General features: G+C 38.3%; 1 protein-coding gene and 1 non-coding gene across 4 annotated transcripts; one reads left to right on the forward strand and one right to left on the reverse strand.

Moving 5' to 3' along the window:
• Positions 1-8,268: 8,268 nt before the first annotated feature.
• On the forward strand, positions 8,269-8,387 carry LOC117278907 (U5 spliceosomal RNA). The gene has a single exon (XR_004509266.1). It is a non-coding gene; the product is annotated as a U5 spliceosomal RNA (small nuclear RNA).
• A 6,414-nt stretch (positions 8,388-14,801) lies between these two features.
• On the reverse strand, positions 14,802-17,398 carry LOC104104817 (uncharacterized). Of its 3 annotated transcripts, none has more exons than XM_033658336.2 (2): positions 17,246-17,398; positions 14,802-16,041 (listed from the first exon to the last, which is right to left on the reverse strand). In XM_033658336.2, the coding sequence occupies exon 2, from the start codon at positions 15,871-15,873 to the stop codon at positions 15,145-15,147; it is 729 nt and encodes a 242-aa protein (XP_033514227.1). In that variant the 5' UTR covers positions 15,874-16,041; positions 17,246-17,398; the 3' UTR covers positions 14,802-15,144. The 3 variants fall into 3 exon arrangements, with proteins under 3 accessions (XP_033514227.1, XP_033514228.1, XP_018629179.1); XM_033658337.2 differs by having other exon boundaries at positions 14,802-16,056; positions 17,246-17,372; XM_018773663.3 differs by having other exon boundaries at positions 17,193-17,273.
• Between the last annotated feature and the right edge of the window lie 655 nt (positions 17,399-18,053).

Here is an 18,053-nt window from a genome sequence, read left to right on the forward strand (position 1 = left end):
AACAAGCAACTCCAAAGCAAATGGAGTGCACCAACATCTTTCGCTGAGCTGATCGCCTATTTGGAGGACTCACGACCTATCTATCGAGACCTACAGGCATGAAACACAGCGTCCCCAGGCCAAAGGGACGTCAGTACAAATAATGTACCGAGTATGTAAGGAATGAAAATACGTAAATAATAGACATGAGAGAAACATGGAGTAAAAGACTCGACATGTACGTCTGCATAGCTCTGTGAATCATTTCATTTTTATAACATCATGCATATGCGTATAAATGGCATACCATGCATAGGTATATGTGTTCATAACATCATCAAGCCTCTGAGGGCATCCCATCATATCATTTCGGCCACTATGGGCAAATCATCAACGTATACCAGCTGATCAGGTGGTGGTGCGTATATAACGCCATATAGTCATGGGTCAATGTGCATGTATAAATGCATGAAATGCATATGAAATACGTTAATAAGATTTCTCGGAATGTCATAAAATTAATATGCCTTTCGGATAAACTTTATTAATGCAAAAATTGAGTTCCTCTGACTCAACTCTTCCATAGCTATATCTCTTACCAACCGTCTTTCTTGATGTAGGCATCATCGTATTATGAATAAGATAGAGTTTAGGAAATTGAGTTCTTACAACAGAGCTCTACCACACGATCTAGAGTAAGAAGAAAGAGTGACAGTCCTAAATGCCATGTATCCTCCTACTTATAAGTGTGATGCATGACACCCCCCATAAACAAGACTCAACTAGACACGGCTTGTAGACTCCATAGGACAGAACTGCTCTGATACCACTTTTGTCACGACCCAAACCGATAGGCCGCGATGGGCACCCGGTACCTTACTCAACCGAGTACCAACATAACGTACCTTTTCGTATCATACTATCATAGATAACTGAGGCGGAGAGGCTGCCGTGAGATAGGTAGAATACAACATGTAATACCAACTTATACATAAGACATATGGATCTCTAAGACCAAAATAACCACTCGTACATTGAACATAGGCCGACAAGGCCATACAATCTTTTACGTACATGACATCTGTCTACAAGCCTCTAAGAATACATAATTGTCATGAAGGTCGGGACAGATCCCCGCCATACCAAACAATACACATCTAAATCATACTGGCCAAACAAGCAACTCCGGAGCAAATGGAGTGTACCAACATCTTTCGCTGAGCTGATCGCCTACTTGGAGGACTCACGAGCTTTCTACCGAGACCTGCGGGCATGAAACACAGTGTCCCCAGGCAAAAGGGACGTCAGTACAAATAATGTACCGAGTATGTAAGGAATGAAAATCTGTAAATAATAGACATGAGAGAAACATGGAGTAAAAGACTCGACATGTACGTCTGCATAGCTCTGTGAATCATTTCATTTTTATAACATCATGCATATGCATATAAATGGCATAACATGCATAGGTATATGTGTTCATAACATCATCAAGCCTCTGAGGGCATCCCATCATATCATTTCGGCCACTATGGGCAAATCATCAACGTATACCAGCTGATCAGGTGGTGGTGCGTATATAATGCCATAACCTTTTCTCATATCCCATATACATATATATACGCGTATATAATGCCATATGGTCATGGGTCAATGTGCATGTATAAATGCATGAAATGCATATGAAATACGTTAATAAGATTTCTCGGAATGTCATAAAATCAATATGCCTTTCGGATAAACTTTATCAAATACGTATTTTTCTGAGACCCATGAACATATGATATAATAATAATTCACATGGGGAGTCAAGAATATAGACACCCCTAGTATTTCTATGAATAGAGTCATTTATGAAAGTTGCGTATTTTGCTCGTTTCATTTATATTATTTGGAGCATGCCAAAAAGAAAGAAAGGATAGCCTTAACATACCTCAGTTAATTCTCTTGACAATCCTCTAACACACGTTAATTGCGACAAAATACGGAACAAGTCGTATGAAAAGCTCGAAGCAATCACGTTGCTATGCAAAGAAAATCTTGGCCGAAACCTTTCTTAAGAACTTAGCAACAATGTTGCTATTTTGGAAAGTAAATTAACGTTGCTTATGTTCCTTGGATGAGAAAGTGATTGGAATTGGAACGTTCTTATGTGCTTGACTGAAGCTTTCTTTCCTTTGTATGACTAATGACTCATCTTCCTAAGACTTAAAAAAGGGATCTCTTTCCTTAAATTAATAATGTGACTCATGTTACAAGACTTGCCCACATCTCTTAAGCTTGCCACCTATATTAATGACTTAAGAGTCATCTTAATTTTTAAGAGGGGGGCGGGCTTCCACGTTCTTTGCTTATCTTAGAGGCTTAATTAATTACTATTATCTTATTTAACTAATTAATCCCCCCATTAATCAATAATTAACCAATTACCCATATAATTAAGAATTATCTCAAATTACTTAAAATACTACTCCTTTTTAATATACTTTATATACCTTACTATCATGGCCACGTGGTACCTTGTATGGTACTAGTTCATAAATATCGGGTATTATAGCTCGGACCATATTTTATCCCAAATTATCAAATTTCGACGAAACTCATTTTCTTCGATTCACTTATCCTCTCACCGTCACGAATTTAGTCGTCACTTGTTTGAAATAGCATAATGCTTATAATCTCAAAATAATCTCATTCCCGAACTCACGTCGATTATCTTATGACGAAACTTTAACGTACGAAAAAATGGGGTGTAACAGTTAATAGCCTTGACACGACCTCTGCCCTTTCCCACAACTAGACTAAGGCGTTCTACCTGAGTTGAGGCTAAGTAGTTATGAGTAGCACCCATGTCTATCATCGCCCGAATGGGCTTGCCATTAATTTGCATCTCGACGAACATTAAGGTCTTCCCTTGGTTAAGAGAAGGCCCTTCATCCGCCTTCTTTTTCCCTTTCTTGGTCATTAGGCATGGGTCCTTCTTCTTACGGATACCAGCATTAGTTCCCTCTAAGGCCTCAGAAATAGAACAAACAAATGTGTTGAATGCACCTATTGGTTCGGTCTGATCAACATCATATGTGTCGCCATCCGTCCCATCATCAAAAGTTTGATGGCCATTCATCTATGCATGTGGGCATTCATTGTTCCAATATGGCCCGCCGCAATCACGGCATCCTGAAGGGGGCTTTCTCCCCCGATCTTTGTTATTTGATACAGCACTATTGCTGCCTGAGGAAGGAGCCTTAGATTTTGTTGCACTCCGATCTCCTCCACTTCTGCTAGGGCCACCATTGCTAGGTTGGCCCCTTTGTATCCCGCTCGGACAGGCGATTGAGGCCTATCCTTCCTAGATTTCACTTGATAGTCCCCAAGGCATTCCGCTGCTTGGATCGCCTTGGGTAAGGTGTCTACCCCTTGTCTTTGCAGCTCCATATGGGCATAAGGTTTCAAAGCTTTAAGGAATGTGAAGAGTTTTTCTTTGTCCCCCATATCTCGTATGTTCAGTATGAGTGCGCTGAATTCCCGCACGTAATCCCGCACTGACTTGGTCTAGCGGAGCTCCCATAGCTTTCTCCGCGCATCGTACTCAACATTTTCGGGGAAGAACTATAGGGGTATGGCTGCCTTTATTTCTGCCCATGTCTCGAGAGTATGTTCACCGGCCCTGATGGCTTCGTATTTCACCCGCCACCAGAGTTTAGCATCACCCTGAAGATACATGGTAGCAGTTGCTACCTTTTTTGCTTCTTCTAACTCCCCCACGGCATCGAAGTATTGTTCGATGTCGAAGATGAAGTTCTCCACTTCTTTGGCATTACTAGCTCCATTGTATGGTTTTGGCTCAGGAATCTTCAGCTTTTATGGCACAGGGTTGAGGTTCACAGCACCTCCGATCTGGTTTCTGCCTCTTCGAAGTAGGCCTTGTAGTGCAGCATTGACAACATTGAGCTGGCCTGTCAAGTTGTCTATAGTTTGCTACATGGCAATCACCTTGTCTTCCTCTTGTGCCTTGTAGGCTAAATCTTCGGTACGCTACTGTTGGAGGCCCTCAAATTTACCAAACATTTCGGTTGTCGTTTGCCAGTCTCCCTCAGAGTCGCGACTGATGTTCGCAATGTCACCTTCGGCCTGCCACATCTTGCGGTCCAGGTCGTCCAACCTTTGCATTAGGTTAGTTCTTAGACCAGGCATCGCATCCACGATGGGTTGTAATACGTCAACCATCTCTTCAAGGGCCGCAATGCGATCCCCATGATTCACCATGGTTAGAAATTATGGTAATGGCAATGGGTTCCCTTGTCCGATGTCGAGCCTAGGCTCTGATACCAACTGTTACGCGGCTCCTTCCTGAGATTCTTTGGAAGGGAGATGTACGGCTAAGCAACCGATGTCAGTATAGTTACTATCCACTAACTGAGGTCTCCTCCGTACACTAGACGAGATTGTCAGTGCCGTACGGGAAAACCAATGTCAAGAGCAATTGAGAGAATAGAAATGAGAATTAAGAATGAAAGAAAGCTTGATTGCATTAATGAAAGCTATTACAGAAAGCAACACAGTGTCGAGGGGGAGAGACACCAGCATAAAGAATTATTTGTTTGCTAGAAAGTTTGATTGCTTGATGCCCCTAATAGTGCTTAATAAAAATAAACCAAAGTCACAGGACTTGACCTAACTAAGCTAGAGAGACATGATGGAAATACATGAAATAAAACTACTCTATATTTACAATGAAAAGGACTTAGATTCCTACAAAGTAGAAATCAATCCGTTGGCAGCAACCTTATCTTTAGCATCAGGGTCTGCGCGCGCGGCACTGTCTGCGCACGCAGCCCTGTTGGCATATGTCTGCGACTGAGCGATGGCGAGAGCTATCGGTGGGGTTACATAGGTACAGACGCGCTTGTCACTTTGCGCGACCAAGACTACGGGGTTGACCGTGGCACTAGGCGTTGGGAAGCTTGCCAGAGCGCCGTATGGCGTGTCCAAGGAGTCATGGGTATGGCTGGAAAGCCAGCCCATGACATAAAACATGTACACAAGTATAATAAATTATCACCTTCTTTAGCGAGATCTTTGAACCTTTTGTAATTCACTACGCTCGTTCTTTTGAAGGGCGACTATTCGAGCTGAGCTTGAAATGGCCGTGACTGGATATTCATTACTTTTCATCGGTTGTAGAAACCCTCTTTAATCCCAATATAAAGAAATGTACATTTTTAGCCACTCCAAAAAATAACAGTCAATAAAATATATAATTATTATATGTATGTGTATTATGTATATATAATATACATATTTCATATACTTTTTGACCAGCGAATGCAATTAATTTTGACCAACCGACCAATTTGATACTTTGCCCTTTAATATATTAAGAACAGATGATATACGGGGTGGTTTTGATACTAGAGTATATCATAAAATCACCATAACCTCCCCTTGCCTTAAAGTTAATATTAGTAACAAAAACTAACTAAAACTAAATAGAAAAGTAACTAGATTCAGAAAGTTGGATCAAATCCAGACTCGTTACGCAACTTTGATTAGTTCCTTTGCCAATATTCCAAAAGCATAGCAATCGCATCATCCTTGCTAGGTTTAATGTTACCTTTATTCCTTTTGATTTTATCTCCTCACCTACAATTGGCTACTTTCACGAATCCAATGAATCAATGATAAATGGAGATTTCAAAACATACATATGATTTACTGCTTTGGGAAAGTGTTTCAAGTCTTCCTAACTAAAAGCCGTTTGGCCCTTTTATGATATCTATCTACTAGTAGATGCTAGGGCAAGTGGGCAGATGGCCATTTCCAGGGATGCTATTTAGAGGTTAGCCAATACTTATTTTGTCTTGAAATTTTAAATTAAAAATCTAAACTTCTGAATAACTCAGGTTATTTTTGTCCTGAAAAATTGAACAGGAAAATTAAGATTTAAGACGCATTGACTAATTCCTAAATAGCATCCCTTTAGAGTGGCTACCTGATGTCATTTCTACATTTATTTGCTCTCACACTACTGCTTTCTTTAGCTTCTTTTGGGTAGAAAATAGACCCACCCACTAGCAGCAACGTCTACTGAATAAGTAAGAAAGGCAGCCTATCTTTTGCATATGTAAAAAGTAGTGTATGTGTGTGTGTATATATACAAACTTGATAAGTTCATGCGATTCAAAAGTAAAGCGATGGAAGTATACAGATAACTACTATCATCAATTGCTGAACCAGTCCATCGTTTTCACAAGATAAACATTCCTAGTTTAATCATGGCCTAACCAGCCACCAAATTTGACCAACACACAAAATAAAATTGTCTTTCTCGTCGCGTCTTCCTGCTGATGCTTAAGACTGCAAATCTAATATTATCAAAAAACGACACACTATTGTACAGACAATTTGACAACAGAGTCAAATTACAACTTACAAGGGCAAGAAATGGAAACAATCTCTCGCTGTAAACAAACAAGAAATTGCTTTTCCTGTAGTAAAGCAACATGATTTTTCTTACCATTCTTCTAAAACATAGGCATCCTGGTCTTCAGCCAACAAAAAACAAAACAAAAAAAATCTAGGTTAAAATAAGCTTTATCGAGTTTCTACGCGCTAATCAAATGCATGTAATTCCATGTACATGAATATGCCAAAAGCATTTTTGAGCACCATGTTCTAGTTCTAAAAACTTCAATAATCAATCAAATTGCACCTTATATGGAAAAAAAGCAAATCCAAGCAAGGGATAATTGTTATTGTCAGTCAGGTGCACATAAAGTAAAAATGCAATACCAAAAGCCATGGTGGCAGAGATGAATAGATGGGACTCCAAAATCATTAGTCTTCAAAGTGAAGGAGTAGAAATGGAAATAGTACAGATTCCATTCAAGAGTAGGACCATTACTATGTTCATCAAATTCTCTTGTGGTTAGCCACTTTTGACCATCCACGTTCATGGGAGGTCTCCATTAACAGTCACAAGCTGCATGATATATATAGGTAAAGGGTCCCAATATTAGGCACCATAGGCCACCATTACATGCAAAAGTCTTAATAAAGTTTATCTGTAGTCCAATCGTGAAAAATGAGAAGCTGGACCAAATATCTCTCGTTAAAAGATGCTAAAAATCTTCCAAAGGTGACAAAGAAGATTCCTCGTTGGCCATTTTCATGATACCTACTCTGACTCACATGTATCTGAGAAGTTAAATCAGTGGGACAAATTGGTTGGCTATTCGCTATCAGAAAGAGCGCATTACAGTCAATTTGGCTGTGACTTTGACATTCTCATAGGCATCTCAGACTGCAGGGATACAGATATTATTCTTTCATCAAATACATGCAGTCTATAACTAAGCACTAAGCAGTCACAAATATGGTCACACATATAAGATAAAGCTAACTTAGGTGAACATCCTGATAAATTTATCTGCATATGGAAGACCATGTGGTAGGCAGCAAAAATATGAAGGACAAACTCATTAACTTTCAAATCTTGACATCCTGTATCAACCATAAAAAACAAGCAGGCAGCTTTAAAGATACCAGAAAGGTCAGTTGTCCGGAAAGTTTCTCTATTGCTACTCAATGGAGAGCTACTGAACATTAAAATATCCAAAATCACATTGAGTTCGTTACCTTTTTTTTTTTTAATAACCGAGAAATCCACAAGGGCTAATGGCACAAGGTTCGAAACTCGGTGGATAATGAGTCCGCCCCTCTACCCTTCTCCACTTAAATACTAGGCTTTTGTCTTGCGGTAGGGTTCAAACCTATGGCATGCGCCTACTGCACACATCATACATTGCACTCTTACCACTAGACCAAAGCCCTGGGGCCACATTGAGTTCGTTATTACCAGTCCAATTTTAAAGAAACAACAGCCTCACAAACTTGTCTGACCAAGCTTTCAGAATATCCATTTCCTACAAGCATCATAATTCATACAGAACTAGTTGGACATATTAACATATAAACCTAACAAGAATGCTTAAACTCTTTTTATTTTTATTTTCTTTTTTCTGTGGCGAAATGGACTCAAGCTTAGGAACTGACATGAAAGCCGCACTATCTTGGGAATCTGCATGTTGAACATATTCAAGAAAAGGACTACCACTACATAATTACTTTTTAGAGCACTAGGCTCCATTTTAACTTTTCACTGGAATGCTGATCAAATAATTTAAAACTCATGTATGAGCTATAAATAGACGTTGTAGAAAAATGAATACCCCAGCACGCACCTTTATGGGACAATAAGGGAACTTATCAAAAAAAAAAACATTAGGCAGCCATGCAGTGAGCGCAGAGCTAACTAGTGTTTCGCCTTGTACTAAAGAATATCGTGCGCTCGTTTCATTCAGTGGCATATGCCTATTATTGAAGGGGCTCTCTTCTAAATAAGGAAGAAGATAAAAAGCACTCACAACATTTTTTAATATAAGAAGTGTTATATATAGAAGGGCAGCAGTTGGTGGTTGAAACCTATATCGAACAGCTGAATGCATAAAAAACGGAAGGAGGTTACCTAACTTACACAAAAACTTGTCTCCCTTAGCAGTAACATCACTCCCTTGGCACACAATAAAATCTAGACCTTAAGTCTCAATTTTCTATAGCTAACAGTTCTCTTATCGCAGTTTTATCCCACATTTCACTCAATTCAACTCCGTTATTTTATGTTTGGTTTTCCCGAGTCCAACGCGTTCCCTCCGTTGCTTACCCACTTCCCGCTTTTCTCAATTATAATCATAAAAATATTAATAATACGGCAACGTTTCCTTGATCCTGTCCCCAAGATATTCCCAAAACTTTCCAAAACTCCCTCAGCTTAATAAACTCACTCACAACATTACCAAGATTAACCACAATCACCTAGCTTAACGCGCAAAAACACTCCTTCCATTTACTGTCCCTCCCTGCCACCACCACACAACAAAAGAGAGGAAACAGAAAAGAAAAGGCATAGTAACAGCACCAAATCATGAATTAATCTATCCGTAGATTGATAGAAAGGTGCAGGCTTCCCACCGATGTCTGTCATACTTAATTATACAACATCAAAATCTCAGTAGCATAAAATTCAATTTGCTACATGAAAGTCATGCAAATGAGATCGAATTCATATAGTATACAAATGCCATTTTTTCTTTTGTAACAAGTACCACAAAAAGTAATCACTCAAAAACAAAACAACCTAAGGAGGGTAGATCATAATTTGGGGAGCCATTTTTTTTTAATGTGTTTCTCAGGACAAATGCTGATGTTACATGGTAGAGCTCACAGGTCTTCGAGATCTCTTGAGCCAGAAAGTGATAGATACTGGAAAACTAGTATTTTCCAGCAAAATGCACATGAATCAATATCGAACTTGAGTCCAAACACTAGATCCAGCTTTTCTAGATTAGTTTTTAACCAGTCTGTCATTGTAATAGAACTAATAAACTAAATGCAGGATGAAAGTATGATTTTTATTTTATGACTGAGAAATCCGTCTGGGGCCAAACCTTAGGACCACTGGCAGCTTTCAAAACCTGGGGATAGCAGGCAGGCCCCTTTACCCTTCTCCATTTAAATACCACGCTTAGTTCATATGGTGCAGGGCTTGACCTGTGACCTAAGTCACAAGTCCCTCAACCTTTGCCACTTGACTTAGCCCTGGGGGCAGAAAGTATGAAAGAATAGTTAACATTTGAAAGGAGATTGAATGCAACTTACTCAGTCTTCCTATACACAAAAAGTACTAACAAAGCAATTTATTCCAAGTACCTAATATACAGTTACAGTGCTAGACAAATGAAAGCCATGATCGTCATACCAATAGGACAGCTGTTATGTTAGCATCTTAGCAGAAAGGATAGAATAAATCTCATTGTAGAGTCAAATGAGACTGGAGACACTAGATAGTGTGCCAAAATGCATTTCCTTTACCATGTCGCACATATGCAGGTACATCCATTATGTGGACATCACTAAGTGAAACAGTAGTTTCAGATGAATGATCATGATATTCAACAAACTTCTGCTCCACATCTCGCACTCTTATCAATCTCTTGGTTGAGCTCCACAGGAAAAATTTCTAAATTTTTGGCACCTTAACAATGAGGCCTAACATTTTTATTTGCAACCACAAAAACTGCACTACCCTAAGCAAGGGCTCCAGAGGAAGAGTCTCCCACCCCCAAACTACTCCAAACCTCTCCCATAAATGTTGGAAGTACAACATTCTTATCCTAGGAAATAGCATCCCTGCCCTTCCTTGATTAAGGAAAATGGATCATTTATGAATGGAATCCCAAGCCATCATAAGCTCCTCCAAAATTGTGTCATTTTCGTCTCTCCAATCTCCAACGGAAACATAACCTCTCTATCCATCTGACCTTTCCAAGGAGGATGAATGGCACATCCATGCAATGAACTGTTTATATGATTCCCCAGAGTGGAAATCTCATGAAAATCATTCATTATCACCAATGTCATATTACTTGGGGAAATGATCACTCCTTATTTACCAAATAAACGAACTAAATCAGAGATTACTGCACTTAAGAAGACTCAACAATCTTCACCAGCCCAATACTCAAGCCCTCTGTACTACAGCAATAACTACTACATTTCAACTCTAAACTAGTTAGGGTTGGCTTGATCTTTAACATCCATCATTTTTCTTAATAATTGTGGTGTCCGAACCAGCTTGAGCGCACTTCAACTAATTCCGCGAGGTATCTTCTACCTCCCACCAGCACAGATATCGGGTAACTCTATCCACCAACGGTTGGACAGATTGAAAAAAAATTACCTAGCTTTTTTGCCTCCGATGGGATTTGAACCTGAGACCTCATGGTTCTCGACCACTTCATTAACCACTAAGCTACACCCTTGGGTGATCCATGCAGCTCCTATTTGGACTCGTTTTATTCGAATACGCAATCATTTGACAAATTAGGATCTTTTAACACTAGAACTCCCCAACATTTTCTCTCTAAACAAACTAAAAAAATTTCTGGCAGACACCAAACCTAGTGTAAGTGCACCTATATGACAAACGTTAATTCCAATTTATTGGAATTGCCTATATGGATCTTTTGCTTTCATTTTGTTTTGTTCTTCCTACGTGGTAAGAATTTCAAGAAATTGCGGGCCGTTTGAGATAACTTTACTCCCATGTAATTTCAGATTTAACTCGTCCCCTTTTTAGCAATCTATCATCATAGTGTAGCACCTAGGGATGGTGCATTTAGAGGTCCACGAGAACATAGCTATACCATCTCAAGCGACCTTCTCTTGTTTTATCCTCTCTGTGTGAAACAAACCCATTAATGCAAGACCAAATATAGAGCTCCAGACTCTGACGAGGAAAGACATATTTAACTTAATCTATGAGAAGGACCATCTCTGCTGGTGGAAAGGGTCGTCAGAAATTTTGGCAATGGTAATGGAGATTGCTCGAATTGGCAGCTCTTTTTCTTTTTTCTCTTTTTGGATTATGGAGAGAAGTGATTATTAAGCTTAAAATTTGTGAAAATGGTGGAAAGGGCAACTGGAAATTTTGAGGAAGAGGTGAAATTTTTCAAAAAAGAAAAAGCATATTTTGAGCTTTTCACGCGCTCAAATTTAAGTGTAAGACACAATTTTCCATGCAAGTGTGAGGTGCTCATGTAACACACTTCTATCTAACATAGGTGTTTATCTGGTCATTAGTTAAGCTGAATTGTCCAACTGACATCGTGCCAAGTTTGAGGGGCTATCTGGGAATTTCGACCTTAAAGTAAAAGAGTCAAACAAAGTGAGCTGGAAGAAAAGTAAAGTAGCAGCACATAGAGATGTCATTGCAAACCAAACCTAACCAATGGCCGACATAATGATACCATTGAACTAATCATACAAATTGAAGGGGGAAAGAAATCATCCTCCCTTTGGAAAATCGCGAAGCCTCATCCCCTAAACGTTGCATTTGGTATAGTTAATACACCCTCCGTCCCATTTAAATTGTCCCATTTTAGATGAGCACAGGTAAAGGAAAACAATCAAATTATATTATGAGTGAAATCATTGGATCTAAAAGATTAGACTCAACATGACATCTTGGGCTTTTCACTCCGTTCCAGTTACATGAATTAATAAATAATCATTTTAAATGAAAATTTTCAAAAGTGAATAAAAGTCTAAGACAGCCTAGGAAGGAAAAGAAGATTTTAGTTAGTGGGAAATGAATAAATCTTCATACTTCTAATTGTGGACTCAAAACCCTTCAAATACAGTCAAAATGGAAGATAAAACAACTGATGCAATCTTTGGTTTCTTTTCGTTCCTTTTCTTTTTCCTGAGGGTAAGAATGGGGGCGGGGGAGAAGCTCAGAAGATATGACCATGCTCTCATCAATCATCAGTACAAGTAAAAAAGGAATCAACAAGCTCAAAATATAAGCTTGAAAATATCTTTGAGCTTTCAAGATGTCCTCAAGTGGAGAGTCAAACACAATTACAGAATTACTCATCTCCAACCTAGAATCACAAAGTGGCAAGAGAGATGTGCAAACCCCAGGTAAGAACCTAGTGATGCCTCCATTTCAAGGATTATAAAAGAAACACCACCAACGCAGACAACTAGAATACGTCTCAGCATTTTCACGATTCAACTTACGCACATACAGATGTCCTTGGTGCCAAAGATACCCCACCTTTAAAACAAGTTATGACCTACCATGTTTTTTTCTCCTGAAAAGACCAGAAAGCTAGTGCACAAGAGTACTCCGTTCACGCACTACATATCAGAAAGATATTTTTGTATTCTTATCCATTATACAACCAATTAGCTATTTATAAGAAGCAAAGAAAATGGCTACACCTTAAGCACATAGGTCATGCGTGTCAAAAATAATATATTGTTACTCTACCATCATGGGAAATTGAACCTATACAAATATTCCAGAACTGCCCGAGATTGATATCAACATAATATGGTTACTATTGCTGTAAGCCACCTAAATTCTATCAATCTACAATACACCAACCAGAAAAAACACAACGCTTGAGCCCAGTTCTTTCTTTTAAAAATAGACGTACAACAACAACAACAACATACCCAGTGTAGTCCCACAAGTGGGGTCTGGGAGGGTAGTATGTACGCAGACCTTAACCCTACCTTTAAGAAGGCAGAGAGGTTGTTTCCGGTAGACCCTCGGCTTTTTAAAACATAGACGTAAAGTAAGCAAAAAGGTAAAATAAAGAAAGTAGGTTTAGTTAATGCTTTCCAGTATTTATCTCATTCACATAACTCTATGCAATTTCATGATTGACAAGAACATTATATCAACACACCTATTGACTAGTGAAGGCCTGGGATATAAACATTCATGAAAGAGAATTCTGAAAAATCCTATTACTTCACGTTGCACATCTAATATACGTTAAAACAGAGACACAATTCATTTGGCACCTGTATCCTCCACAGATTTCTTATACTCTGGCTTCAGCTAATATGTTCTCTTGGTTTATTCCTCTTTTGTTGTACATGCAGAGCTCTTTCAGTATATCTTTCAAAGATTGCTGCAAAACAAGCAAAATAATCAGGTATACATGGGATAGTTGAAAAATGCAACTGCATAACTGAAGGACATGCAACATCTTCCAATATTATTAAAAGGAAAAGATTATTGGAACCGTATCTTTATTCAATTCAGCTGAAACCTGGACTCTAGACTAATACTGCTAATAGATTGTAAAACATAACACCGCTAAATCTAGTGTTCCACATAACCACTCGACGATTTTAGGAGGAATTCAGTACTAGTAAATCGCACTAACTCTGTTTTAGTACAAAACTACAAAACTAAGCTATTCTATGCAATTTTCAGATTGCAATTTGATTCATGTTTCCTGAACAATACTAGGAAGCCTAACATATAGGCTTCAGAAGAACCATAATCTAAGTAAAGCTCTAATTTGTTATGTCTTAAAATAAATAAAGACTACAAAATTGGTCTTAAAGTTAGAAAGTAAAAATACAGTAAAGTTAGGGATATTCCAGATCCTTCCAAGTTCTTCACCTGATGCCTATCTCTTACACATTAGAAAGAATATCCCACTCGGACAAAATGGTTTATGAAAAAATAGAAAAAAAAAAACAGCGGCATAGATTTCTACTTCGAGAAACAACGACATAGCAAATAACTTAGTACTGGATGCAATACCCGATTATTTTTGTTTGGTCAGTTGAAATAGCTTACACTAATCAAGCATCCAGAAGATGCTATCAAGTCCGGATGCAATACCTGATCATGCCAGGCATGGGTCTCATACGCACTCCGAGATCATTAGTGTGGCCTCTTTTTCCAGCAAGCTAATCAAGGTAATAGCAAACACGAATTGGATCTTACATGTATTTGTCTGTTGTAGATCATTGACTTATTTGTCCTTTCATTTTCCTATACTCCTCCACGTTCTGAGTGTGAGGCTTCATATCAAACTTATGTTTGACTTTCACGTCCATGAAAACTCTCCCGTCATCAAGCAAAAAACTTGGAGAGGAGAGAAGGAGGTAGGAGGGAATGAGAACAAGAGAAAGAAAAGGAAACACAAGTCTCCGGGTTTGCTTTTTCAGTGGGAAAAAACACAAAGATAAACCTTCCAAGTCCAATTACCATGAAAACAATAATGCAAGGAAAGAAAAAGAAAAACCTCAGGCGAATATAAGATCCTCGTGTAAAACATGATTAATAGTCTTACTGTACATGCTAACTAGTTCGAAAAGAGAAAATGCTACATTTGGGTTAGATTGCAGAAAGAAATGCATTTATCAATTAAACCATAATGACTGAAACATATCAAAACTGTCGTCTCTTCAGATTGATTGAAGGAAAGAAAACTACAGAGGCAGAAGAAAAGAATTTTCACAGAAGAAAAATTGAAAAACCAATGCAAAAAGAAAAGGAGGAAACCCCAATGAAAGGTTTAATGCTGTAGTCTCTTCTTTATATGCCCTAGCTGATTGAGAGGGGAGAGGGAAAGGGAATGATATCTGCAGAGACGAGGTAAAAAGACTCAACCGTAACTAGACCCCAACTGGGCCTAAATCGTTTCTCTTTCCATGGTGATCTTTCGTCCAATGTTAGCATGCTCACTTGGCCTCCTTCTAATGGTGTAAAAGTTCTTCCAATATACCTCTTTATTCACTTTTTAATTGGTTTTGTGGCTGTGAGAAAAATTCTTTGGCATTATTTGCCACTTCTGCCTCTAGTATTGCTTCTAAGACAATGTCAGACCCCTTTGCTTCATCTTTACGTTTTGGCAACAACCCGGCACTCTCAGCAGAGACAGGGAGTACAATAATACTGCCAGATTCATCAGTCAGTTCACTCAGACCTTCCCTATCTACGGACAGAGATTTCAAAGGAGTCATTTCTGCCAATCTCGCATAAGCAGCTGCTTGGCTGTGCATATCAGTCAAAGCTGAACTCCCTGAATTATGATCCTTAGGTGTGACAGTTACTGTTTTGCTCTCTTTATCAGATTTTTTAGGTCCATTTTCAACTATTGTGCTCTCTTCATCAGATTTCTGAGGTCCATTTGCTATCGTGCCAGCCCCAGCTGTAGCGCTGATGTTGTCTACTAGCCTCGATGTCAATGGACCAGGATTCATAAACGAGACTGCTCGAATTTCATGACGTATGGCTTCTAGTTGAGCAATGGTATCTTGCAGTTCCTTATGCACCTGGCGAGCTTGAGACTGCTGCATAACACTTTCAAACTGACCACGGGCCAATTGAACATAACCAATGGCACGCCCAGCAAATCTGCCAGCTGTTCTTGCTATGATTGGCAGATCTTTAGGTCCAATAAGAGCAGCAGTAGCGCCAAGCAAGAGAAATATCTCTCCATATGAAAATCCAAGCATCGCTTTTTTTCTTTCACTTTGTTTCTCCCGTATGTTTGAAGACCACGCAAAAGGAGATTGTTATCAAGGACCCTTATTGGAAAATTTGCTCGGAGAAGTCGTCTGAGTCTCGCTGGTGGATCGTTAGCCATGCCAGACACATGCTGTTGTCTCTTCTGCCATCATTCTCTGTAAAATTCCTACCTAGTTATGACGGGGAAGGTTACACACAAAGCAAACAAAATGCAGTACTTATCAAGAAGCAAAACAAACAACAAACAAATGGATCATTACAATGACTAAAGTGTAGGAACACAAACAACAAGCATAACTAAGTTTGGTCCCAAATCAATTACTTAAGACAAATTTGAACACTTCTTACAGGGTGGAAAGAATTTACTCTTAGAAATGATATGCTAGTTCAATGACCAACAACAAACTAAACTAGTAAAAGTGTTGGGAAAAATTCTACAATTTGAGCATTTGCTATGCAAATGACCCAACTATGAAGAAACCGCTTAACTGTGACTAATCATTGGGCAACTTATCCCTCTTGACTTCTTTCAAGGATGGTACATCATAGAATTCAATACTCAAACCTATACCAATATCAATACCAAAACCAGCTGCGAGCAAATTGATAACAGAAATTCCAGAGGCATATAATAGTCCAGAATTGACGAATAGTGTAATTACAAGCAGAAAGATACCATTTTGAACCAAATAAACACAGATTATTCATTCTGTTCATTGTTTCGCGTACATAAACTTATCAAAACTTGAAAAGGAATAACTAGAACTTGTCCAAAATCTCTTCCGTCTTAACTGAACTGAGCAAGATAAGAACAATCAGAAACGTAGGATCATGTTCCATAAGAAATCAGCAACATAACATACCGTTGGTTATGCTTCTTTAGAGTTACAATAATACACACTCAGTAATTTCAATTCCTTTGTATTATATGCTTGTGTTTATAGTTCTTCTTTTTTTACACTAAACACAAATTTTACATTTTTTTATTCATAAAAGCATTTTTAGCTAAAACCTACTCTTTAATCATGCTTTTCCCTTAAAGTCCCAGCAGAATGCACTTCAAACAAAATCGCCTTTTGAAAATTCTGATACTGTGATACACATATACAAAAATAGAAATTTTGCTGGAACTGCTTGCTAGTGATAGGATCAACCTAATTCATAAACGAAAATCATTCAAAAGAGAACCAGAAAAAACTCAAATTTCAAATCAATGCATACATATACATAAATCCTTCAAAGAAAGAAAAAAAAATATGATTTTCACATTTTCAGATAATATGTTTAGGGTATGTTCTAAACGTACACAGCAGCAAAATACTCAAGAAAATACTGAGAGGAAAGACCAAAGGTAATTACTCGAAGACAGTTATCGCTTCCTCCTCTGCTCTTCAAGTGCAGCTCCAAAATGTGTTGAAACTGAAACAGGACCTATATGGAGTCGGATCCGGGTCCAATTTGAGACTGTAGAGCCCACGTGCGAGTTGAGCATCAGCTGACGTGGCGTTAATTTTATGATGTAGTCCCCAAACTATCTTTAAGTTGTTTTTGTGTTCTCAAATGGGCCGGCCGCGGTTCCGGACCAAGACCAGGATTGGCCCACAGGCTTGAACCAGAATCGGGCCAGGCTCCAAAAAAGAGAAAACTATCCTCTATAGCCTATTAAAATTTTAATTGCCCATATTTTTTCTCATTTACACAAAATAGCCCTCCGGCCCAAACATATTACATCTAATAGCCCAAAATATCTATTTTGTATATTTTTTGTACAGTGACAGTCTATTTTGTATATTTGTTGTATTGTTACAATCTATTTTGTATAGTTTTTTCTATAGTGACAGTCTATTTAGTATATATTTTGTATAGCGACAGTCTATTTTGTATATATTTTGTATAGTGACAGCCTATTGTATATAAATTGTATAGTGACAGTCTATTTAGTATATTTTTGTATAGGGACAGTCTATTTTGTATATATTTTGTGTAGTGACAGTCTATTTTGTATATATTTTGTATAATGACAGTCTATTGTATATAAATTGTATAGTGACAGTGTATTTTATATAATTTTTGTATAGTGATAGTCTATTTTGTATATATATTTTGTAATATACCAATATTCAAAAGAAATGCTCTCCAGTCTAATACATAATCTAAAATGAGTTTT

Source organism: Nicotiana tomentosiformis, chromosome 4 (assembly GCF_000390325.3).
Source record: "Nicotiana tomentosiformis chromosome 4, ASM39032v3, whole genome shotgun sequence".
NCBI lineage: Eukaryota > Viridiplantae > Streptophyta > Magnoliopsida > Solanales > Solanaceae > Nicotiana > Nicotiana tomentosiformis.

Bases quoted from the DNA above. Each gene is read 5' to 3' on its own strand.
- LOC104104817 (XM_033658336.2), bottom strand. From the start codon at position 15,873: ATGCTTGGATTTTCATATGGAGAGATATTTCTCTTGCTTGGCGCTACT.